This window comes from Paramisgurnus dabryanus, chromosome 13 (genome assembly GCF_030506205.2).
Source record: "Paramisgurnus dabryanus chromosome 13, PD_genome_1.1, whole genome shotgun sequence".
In the NCBI taxonomy this organism is placed as follows: domain Eukaryota; kingdom Metazoa; phylum Chordata; class Actinopteri; order Cypriniformes; family Cobitidae; genus Paramisgurnus; species Paramisgurnus dabryanus.
Window position 1 is genome coordinate 2,208,638 of NC_133349.1, and position 8,926 is coordinate 2,217,563.

Sequence of the window (8,926 nt, forward strand, 5' to 3'; positions counted from 1 at the left end):
TATTTTATATCGTTGGAATCGCACACAAGCGACTGCTCAGAAGCCCACCTCTTATGACGTCACTGCGCGACAGGCTCCAATAAGCAAAATAAAAGTTCCTTAAATCAATCTATCTAAAATTCGTGAAATGCAAGAAAATTAATAAACAATCATCTACTACACCAATATAAAATAAATAAGAATATACAAAAGATGAATGTATAGGTAAAATAAATATATTCAAGATAAAATATCTCACATTTGTCAAACAATTGCATTTCAGTATCTACCTAATAAGTGATACTGCGTCTTAATCGCAATTAATTACAGATAACAAAATATATCACACTTTCTGCAAACTATTTCACAAAAATACAGTGAAATAAAGTATATCTTTGAATATTGCAATATATATATATATATATATATAATGTTTATAAACATGACCACTAGTGCAGAATGATTCAGAAACAAATAACTAATTTTTCAGATAACCCATGAAAGAGCCAGGGCACATCATGTATGTATAGATAAAATTATTTAGAGAAGAATAGTTGAGTGCTACATGAAGCCCAAAGTATACTTACATTTTGCTTGTAGGCTTACACTACAATATCTACAATTAAAACATTAAAATACAGTGCACAGCGCATTATTATTATGATAGCTTTTAATCTTTCAGATTCTGTAATTCAGTGATACTCAACTCATCGCCTTCATCTAACACCTGATTTAACTCATCAGATCATTTATTAAATTGTATTATTTATTTAGCAGACACTTTTATCCAAAGTAGTTTACAAATGGGGTAGTATTTAACATTTTTTTCTAAAAAGCCAACAAGAATCATACTTTGTTATGCTTATAAGTATAGTGTTGACGCTAGAAGTAAACAGTATGAAGGAGAGGTTTATAAATAATCTTTTTTCAAAAATATTTTAAAGTGAAAATATGTAAATAAGTGTATACTACAATGAATGCAGAAGAGTTTTGACTTCAAATGTTTTTTGAAGGATTAAGTGGTCATGGACGATGATCAGGTGATGGATGGCAGCTCATTTCACCACAGAGTCAATGTAATGAAGTAGATCTGAAGACTGAAGCTGATCTTTGCTCAATCTTTGCAATGAGTGCTTTTCTATTCAAGTCCATAGCTGTAACAATGACTACGTTTACATGTAGACCAATAATGCAATAATTTCCAATAATCAGAGTAAGGACTTAATAGCAATAAGAACTTTAAATAACTGAAGCTATCCTCTTTACTCCTGTTTACAAGCAGTTTTTATTTTAGGAATTCACACATAACTTAATGCACAGACAAATGATAAACTCAAATATAGGGGTGGTTTCCCGAACAGGGATTAGACTACTCCAAGACTAAAATAAATGTAAGAGCTGTCAAACTGAAAAAAAAATGCACAGACATATCTTAAAATGCATCAGTGCCCTTTGTTTTGCATCAAAGTGTATACAAGTAATGTTTTTAGTAAGGCATGTTTGTTAAAAATAGTTATATTTCCTAATTAAACTAAGGCATATGCCTGGTTTGTGTTGAGAGAGTTCAGTAAAAACACCCTAATGTCACGTTTAAAATGAATTTGCGCCAAACTACGCCACCACGTAGAATATGATTATACTTACTGCGATTATGAGCTTAATAGCATTATTTTTATCAAAGTGTTGTGTTTACATGAGGTAAAGTATATTGTCAAAATCCCATTATAATTGAATTATGTAAACATGGTCATTGTGAGCACTTTAGGGATATTCTCCAGATCTTTTGGTCCCGCTCCAGGTCTCCTGCTCTCAGAAAGTCATTTCCACACAATGATAAGTCACAACTTTTTATGTTTTATGTGTCTTCTGGTGTCTCTTTAGATGTGTAGCTGAAACAAACTTTCGATAGCACTGATCGCAGGTAAACGGCCTTTCATTGGAGTGAAACAGCAGATGATATTTGAGACTTCGTTTATGTGCGTAACTCTTACCACATAGATGGCATGAGATGGCACGATGGCAAGGCTTCTCACCTGTATGAATTTGTATGTGTTGCCTAAGAGTTCTTCGTTGTGTAAAACTCTTGTCACACTGCGGGCACATGAAAGGTTTTTCTCCAGAGTGAACTCGTATGTGATTCTCTAGATCTGCTTTTGATGCTAAATTCTTTCCACAGTGAGGACAAGTGTAGACAGTGAGACATTGCTTTCGTAAAGAACTCTTATCGCACTGAGGGAACATAACGGGCATCACATCTCTGTGACTGACTAGATGTTTGTTAAGGTAGAATTTATGTTTGTAAGTCTTTCTACACTGAGGGCAGCTGTATGGCCGTTCTTCACTGTGGATCTTTAAGTGAGATTTAAGAGCTCCTTTTTGTTTAAAACATTTTCCACAGTGAGGGCATTCAAAGGGTCTCTCAACACTGTGACTTATTAAATGTTCCTTAAGGTTGTTTTTACTTACGCAAGTCTTATCGCACTGAGGACATACAAAGGGTCTCTCATCTCCGTGACTGATCAGATGTTCCTTAAGGCATCTGTTATGTTTGTAAGCCTTTCCACACTGATGGCAGCTGTATGGCCTTTCTTCAATGTGAGACTTTACGTGAACTTTAAAATTTCCTTTGTGTTTAAAATATTTACCACATTGAGGGCAGCTGTATGGCCTTTCTGTAGTGTGAGACTTTAGGTGAGCCTTAAGATTTCGTTTTTGTTTAAAACATTTACCACACTGAGGGCAGCTGTATGGCATTTCTGTAGTGTGACACTTTAAGTGAACATTAAGATTTCGTTTTCGTTTAAAACATTTTCCACACTGAGAACAGGTGTATGACATTTCTTCTGTGTGAGTCTTTATGTGAACATTTAAATGTCCTCTCTGTGGAAAACTCTTTGAGATTTTGGTTTCTGCTTTTTCTTGTGGTGAATTCTCAACAGTTTGTGAGCAACCAAATGAATTTTCTTCACTTATAAAATGGTGTTGATGATGTTCATCCTCCATTTCATTTTGTTGTTGATCTTCCTCTTTCACTACCGTCATGCCTAAACAAAAATAAACAAATTACTGTTACATTAAATTAACAAAAAATGTACTCAATTTAATCACAAATGCATATATATATATATATATATTGTGATGGTGGTCTATTAAAATTATGTGCTGTCATTTCAACTCTCTTTCTGACTTTATAACCAAAGGCAGAAACTTTATCCTGAAACTTTATCAGTCATTAAGATTGAACACAAACCTGTTTGTTCTTCAGTATGTTGAGGTGTTATTGTGAATGATTCAGGATCAGTCTCTTCTTTAACACACTCCATCATTAAAACAGTAAAGGAGCTGAATGTGTTGTGACAGCAGCTGCTTATTGGTCCTCTTCACAGTATTTATAGATCAACTGATGTCTGTTCACACAAATATACAACATCTGTAATCTCAATATCTATCTTCAAATGAAAAATCAAAAGTACATTTGTAACTGTATCTCCCGTGTCTTACAAGTTATTATGACCACATTAAAATGTACATACAACAGCAATTATTCATCTGCTAAAGAAAATAAATTTATATATATATAAAAAAAAAAGAGGAACATGTATATTCTTAAAATCTATGCAAAGCTCATCTAATGTTACAGGTTTAAATACATAAGTTACCTGAACGGCTTAAAAGTGAAGTAAATCTCTTTGTTTCTTGCCTTGTTGAACGCTCAGTAATTTACAAAAAAGTATCACAATAATGTAATATTATTTAACATATCTTCAATAATGTTTAAATAGTTCGCAAATTATGTATCGTTTGATTCGCCTCACACACACATCAATCTTCCCACAGCCGAGTAGCAGCGCACTGAGCGCGCATCTTATGACGTCACTGCACGCCCAGCTACAAGAAGCAAAATAAAAGCCCCTGTAATCTCTGCTCATGAAATGCAAGGAAATCAATGAACAAACATTATCAAAGGAAATATAAAAAACATGAATCTATAGGTAAAATAAATATATTCAAGGTTAAATATCCCACATTTGTTAAACGATTGCAATACAGAATGTACTAATAAAATGACACTGCGTCTTAATCACAATTAAAGTTTAAAAATAATCATATTCACAAAATTATGTTTTCAACTATAGTGTTGAGTTAACAATGGAAAGCTGTGAATCATGAAGACATCTAACATGTGCAGTCCTGGCTTATAAGTCAATAATGACAGAAATGTTCTGTTTTTGGAAAAAGATTTCTTTAATAATCTCACTTCAGACACAAATATGTATAGTTCTCTTGCTTTCATATCCATGATAAACAAAATATAGATTTTAAGAATATGGATGGAGATATAGACTGTTGTTAGCATTTTTTAACAAATTACCAGGGGTGTCGGACTGGGGATAAAACCAGTACTGATTTCCAGGGCCCCAAAGGAAGAGAGGGCCCTTGAAAAGTCTGGAGTATATTATGGGGTGGGGCATGGGGGCCCATCAGGACTGCCTATGCATAGGGCCCGAGATCTTGTGCAACGCCCCTGCAAATTACCCCTAATGAGTAAACAGTTCTGCTACTCCAACATGAAAAAACATTTACATTTGAATCAATTTGGCTGACGCTTTTATCCAACGAAAGTTACAATACATTTCATCAGGTGTTCCTGGTATTGAACCAAATATCTTTTGCACTGCTGCTAACGCAACGCTCTACGAGCTGAGCTACAGAAACACATTTCAGCACTTGATGTAATGCTTTAAAAATATATTTTTGAGTAGTGGATCTGAAAATTGATGTTGATCTTTGTTCACTTTTTGCAGCCAGCGCTTTTCTCTGTAAGTTTGTAGTTGAAACAATGTGAGCACTTTTTAGGAAATTTCTCCAGAATTTGGTTCCACTCCAGGTCTCCGGCTCTCAGGAAGGCATTTCCACACGGAGATAAGTCACAACTTTTTATGTTTTATGCGTCTTCTGGTGTCTCCTTAGCAATCCTATCGAAACAAACTTTTGAGGGCATGCAAAGGGTCTCTCGTCTATGTGACTGACCAGATGTTCCCTTTTGTTGAAAAGTCTTTTTACACTGAGGGCAGGTGAATGATCTTTCTCCAGTGTGATACTTTAGGTGGAAATTAAGATAATATCTTTTATGTTTACAATATTTACCACAGTCAGGCATTCAAATGGCCTCTCAACACTGTCACTTAATAATTGTTCCTTAAGGTTGTTTTTACTTACGCAAGTCTTATCGCGCTGAGGACATGCAAAAGGTCTGTCAACTATGTGACTGACCAGATGTTCCTTAAGGTGGAATTTATTTTTGTAAGTCTTTCCACACTGAGGGCAGCAGTATGGCCTTTCTTCATTGTGAGTCTTTATGTGAGCATTAAGAGTTCCTTGTCGTTTAAAACATTTACCACACTGAAGGCATTCAAATGGTCTCACAACACTGTGACTTATTAAATGATCCTTAAGGCTGTTTTTACTTAAGCAAGTCTTATCGCACTGAGGGCATACAAAGAGTCTCCCATCTTCATGACTGACCAGATGTTCCTTAAGGTCTCTTTTATGTTTGTAAGCCTTCTCACACTGATTGCAGCTGTATGGCCTTTCTTCTGTGTGAGACATGGCGTGAGATTTAAGAGCTCCTTGTCGTTTAAAACATTTACCACACTGAAGGCATTCAAATGGCCTCTCAACACTGTGACTTGCTAAATGATCGTTTAGGTGATTTTTACTCATCCAAGTCTTATCGCACTGAGGACATGCAAAAGGTCTGTCATCTCTATGAATGACAAAATGTTGCTTAAGCTGTTTTTTATTATTGTAAGTCTTTCCACACTGAGGGCAGCAGTACGGCGTTTCTCCAGTGTGAGACATCATGTGAGCATTAAGAGCTCCTTTTTGTTTAAAACATTGACCACACTGAGGGCATTCAAATGGTCTCTCAACACTGTGACTTACTAAATGTTCCTTAAGGCTGTTTTTACTTATGTAAGTCTTATCGCACTGAGGGCATACAAAGGGTTTCCCATCTCCATGACTGACCAGATGTGCCTTAAGGTGTCGTTTTTGTTTGTAAGCCTTCTCACAGTGATGGCAGCTGTATGGCATTTCTCCAGTGTGAGTCTTTAGGTGATCATTAAGAGCTCCTTTTCGTTTAAAACATTTACCACACTGAGGGCAGCTGTATGGCCTTTCTGTACTGTGAGACTTTATGTGAGCATTAAGACTTTCTTTTCGTTTAAAACATTTTCCACACTGATAGCAGGTGTATGGTCTTTCTTCAGTATGACACTTTAAGTGATGATTAAGATATCGTTTTTGTTTAAAACATTTTCCACACTGAGAACAGGTGTATGGTATTTTTCCAGTGCGAGTCTTCTGTGGAAAACTCTTTGAGATTTTGGCTTCTTTTCTTTCTTGAGGTGAATTCTCAACATTTTGTGAGCAACTGAATGAATTTTCTTCACATATGAAATTGTGGTGCTGATGTTCATCCTCCATTTCATTTTGTTGTTGATCTTCCACTTTCACTCCCGTCAGGCCTATAATATATAAAAATTGATGTGAAATTAAATTATCAAAAAAAATAATTCTCATTTTAATCTCAAAATGCAAAAAAACCCCCAATTATGTCTATTAAAACAAAAATTAAGATGACTGTCTTTCTGTTTTATCATCATTTGCAGCAAATTCCTCATTATAATATTGTACGGCTCTAATAAAGTTTTAACCAGAGCCGAAAATAGTGGTCGACCCAAATGCTTTTTTTTTAATGATAGATGCCGATATAAGTCAAATGTTATTACAGTAAACAGAAAATTGTTGAAACTAAATAAACATTTGTTATGCATAACATTTATACATATACCCTTTTAAAGTACTTAAAGTGGGGACATATCATGAAAATGTATAATTGGGTCACCAGTGCTTCTATCAACCCAGAAAATGTGTAAAAGATCATCCCAGTCCCTTAGTTTTGGTAAACTGAAACTTGAAATTTGTCTCCCCTTGTGATGTCAGAAGGGAATAATACCGCCCCTTAATCTGCACTATCCAACCACAGCACAGCCATTTAGTTCAGAGATCTGCTCATTTGCTTTTAAAGAACACACCCAAAAATTGCTTTACATCAAGTGACACTGAGTGTCTTTTCTTTAAAAACATCAAATTCAAGTAATGGAGAAATTTCCTGGCTGATTGAAAAGATTTATCGGCCGATGCCGATAATAATGAAAAATCCAAATATTGAATACAATCAGCCTATCACTAGCCAAAAACTCAATCTCCTGAACTTTGTTATTTATCAGTCAATAAGATTGAACACAAACCTGTTTGTTCTTCAGTATGCTGAGGTGTTATAGTGAATGATTCAGGGTCAGTTTTAACACACTCCATCATTACAACAGTAGAGGAGCTGAATGTGTCGTGACAGCAGCTGATGATTGGTCCTCTTCACAAGGTGTCTGTTCACATAAACATACAATATCTGACCATTTTAAATGAAAAAAACAAAAACAAAGTACATTTGTAACTGTATTTCCCATGTCTTACAAGTTATGACCCTGTTCAGTTTTACAAACATCATCAAATATTTAACTGCAAAAGTAAAGAACTGTATGGAAAAGAAGCAACATTTCTTTAAATTCATGTTAAGCTATAAAAAAAAATACATGACCCACTTAATATGTTGCTAAAATGGTTAAATGCTAAAACTAGTTGTTCAGATAGAAATAGCTTGAAAAAAGCTTTTAAATGAGACCAAGATCATGTTTATGGGTTCAAGAATAACAAAATACTGGCCATTTGAAACTCGAAAATTTACCACTTTATTTTGTCCCATGTTTTCCATTAAAATTCAAGAAAATGTGTGACCGAATCATGAAAATTATGAAGTTTTTTGCTAAAACTTTTTACATTTTTGAGATATTGACTTGAATCGTTCAGGATAAGCTGTTTGCCATATCCTCTACATATTCCACTTCTGAAAAGTCAGATATATATAAAAACAAACCACTAATTACACCAAACAACACTCTTTATTCAATCTATATATAAAGACATCTACTACATGTCTTTGTCCATTCAACCAGTAGCAGTTTTAACATAAAGTGGCATGGCATCTTACGCACAGAAGCCACTGGCATTCAAGCAGATTTTGGTGGAGGTAAAACTCCCGTGGTCGTCGTTCAAATGTATTAAATTTTCGTTCACTTGTAGTTTAGCAATTAAACTAAATGTCTTTACAATTTCAAGAACGTCTTTACTCAACTTCAGCAAAAACAAAGACAATTTTACAAACTACAGAGTTTGGCGAGCTCGCACGGCCAATAGTTAAACATGAAAAGTGGTGACTGAAAACGAAAAGGTACCTATGCTTCTTCCGGTGATGTTAACAAAAAAAACTCAGAAATTTCGCCATCAACAAACCAACAGAAGCATTATTTTCCACAACACCTGAGGAAATCTTGAGTTTCGTTGAGCGGAACCAAAAAGTTTTTTTTTAGCGGAACCAAAAAGTCAGCAACAATGTGAAGTCCTTTGTTGTCCTTTGTTCCATACCTCGTGGAACACTTAATACTTTACAAAACTATTACAATCCTTTAAAGTTATTTAACACGGTTTCAATAAAGTCGAACAATCTCTTCTGTTTAAATATTTAGCTATCCCAAAAAGTATTTTGTATTGTTGTAGTGGTCTCACACAAACGGCAGCGCAGGGAGCGCACCTCTTATGACGTCACTGCACGGCATGCTCCAAGAACCAAAATAAAAGTCCCTTAAATCTATCGATCTCAAAATGTGTAATATGCTAGGAAATTGATGATCAGTTTACTACACCGAAAAAATATAGAAAACATGAATGTAAATTATATCTGTGGAAAGAGACGTGTGGTGTTTGGTCAGTGTGACTATTTTGTATGCACTTTCAGGGACATTGGAAATCTTTTTAGACAGAGGAG

The 8,926-nt window shown here is 35.0% G+C and overlaps 2 protein-coding genes across 3 annotated transcripts; both read right to left on the minus strand.

Annotated features, from left to right (window-relative positions):
- Positions 1 to 686: 686 nt before the first annotated feature.
- Positions 687 to 3,842, minus strand: LOC135789230 (uncharacterized). The gene is made up of 3 exons (XM_065298967.1): positions 3,639 to 3,842; positions 3,230 to 3,386; positions 687 to 3,023 (listed from the first exon to the last, which is right to left on the minus strand). Exons 2-3 carry the CDS (start codon positions 3,303 to 3,305, stop codon positions 1,828 to 1,830), a joined length of 1,272 nt encoding a protein of 423 aa, XP_065155039.1. The 5' UTR covers positions 3,306 to 3,386; positions 3,639 to 3,842; the 3' UTR covers positions 687 to 1,827.
- A 395-nt stretch (positions 3,843 to 4,237) lies between these two features.
- LOC135789228 (uncharacterized) lies at positions 4,238 to 8,694 on the minus strand. Of its 2 annotated transcripts, none has more exons than XM_065298964.2 (3): positions 8,422 to 8,694; positions 7,296 to 7,430; positions 4,238 to 6,509 (listed from the first exon to the last, which is right to left on the minus strand). In XM_065298964.2, the coding sequence occupies exons 2-3, from the start codon at positions 7,363 to 7,365 to the stop codon at positions 5,083 to 5,085; spliced, it is 1,497 nt and encodes a 498-aa protein (XP_065155036.1). In that variant the 5' UTR covers positions 7,366 to 7,430; positions 8,422 to 8,694; the 3' UTR covers positions 4,238 to 5,082. The 2 variants fall into 2 exon arrangements, with proteins under 2 accessions (XP_065155036.1, XP_065155035.1); XM_065298963.2 differs by having other exon boundaries at positions 8,337 to 8,694.
- Between the last annotated feature and the right edge of the window lie 232 nt (positions 8,695 to 8,926).

Coding starts and splice junctions, on each gene's coding strand:
- LOC135789230 (XM_065298967.1), bottom strand. CDS start 3,305: ATGATGGAGTGTGTTAAAGAAGAGACTGATCCTGAATCATTCACAATA. Junction 3,024..3,229: donor ACATACTGAAGAACAAACAG/GTTTGTGTTCAA, acceptor ATTTTTGTTTAG/GCATGACGGTAGTGAAAGAG.
- LOC135789228 (XM_065298964.2), bottom strand. CDS start 7,365: ATGATGGAGTGTGTTAAAACTGACCCTGAATCATTCACTATAACACCT. Junction 6,510..7,295: donor GCATACTGAAGAACAAACAG/GTTTGTGTTCAA, acceptor TATATATTATAG/GCCTGACGGGAGTGAAAGTG.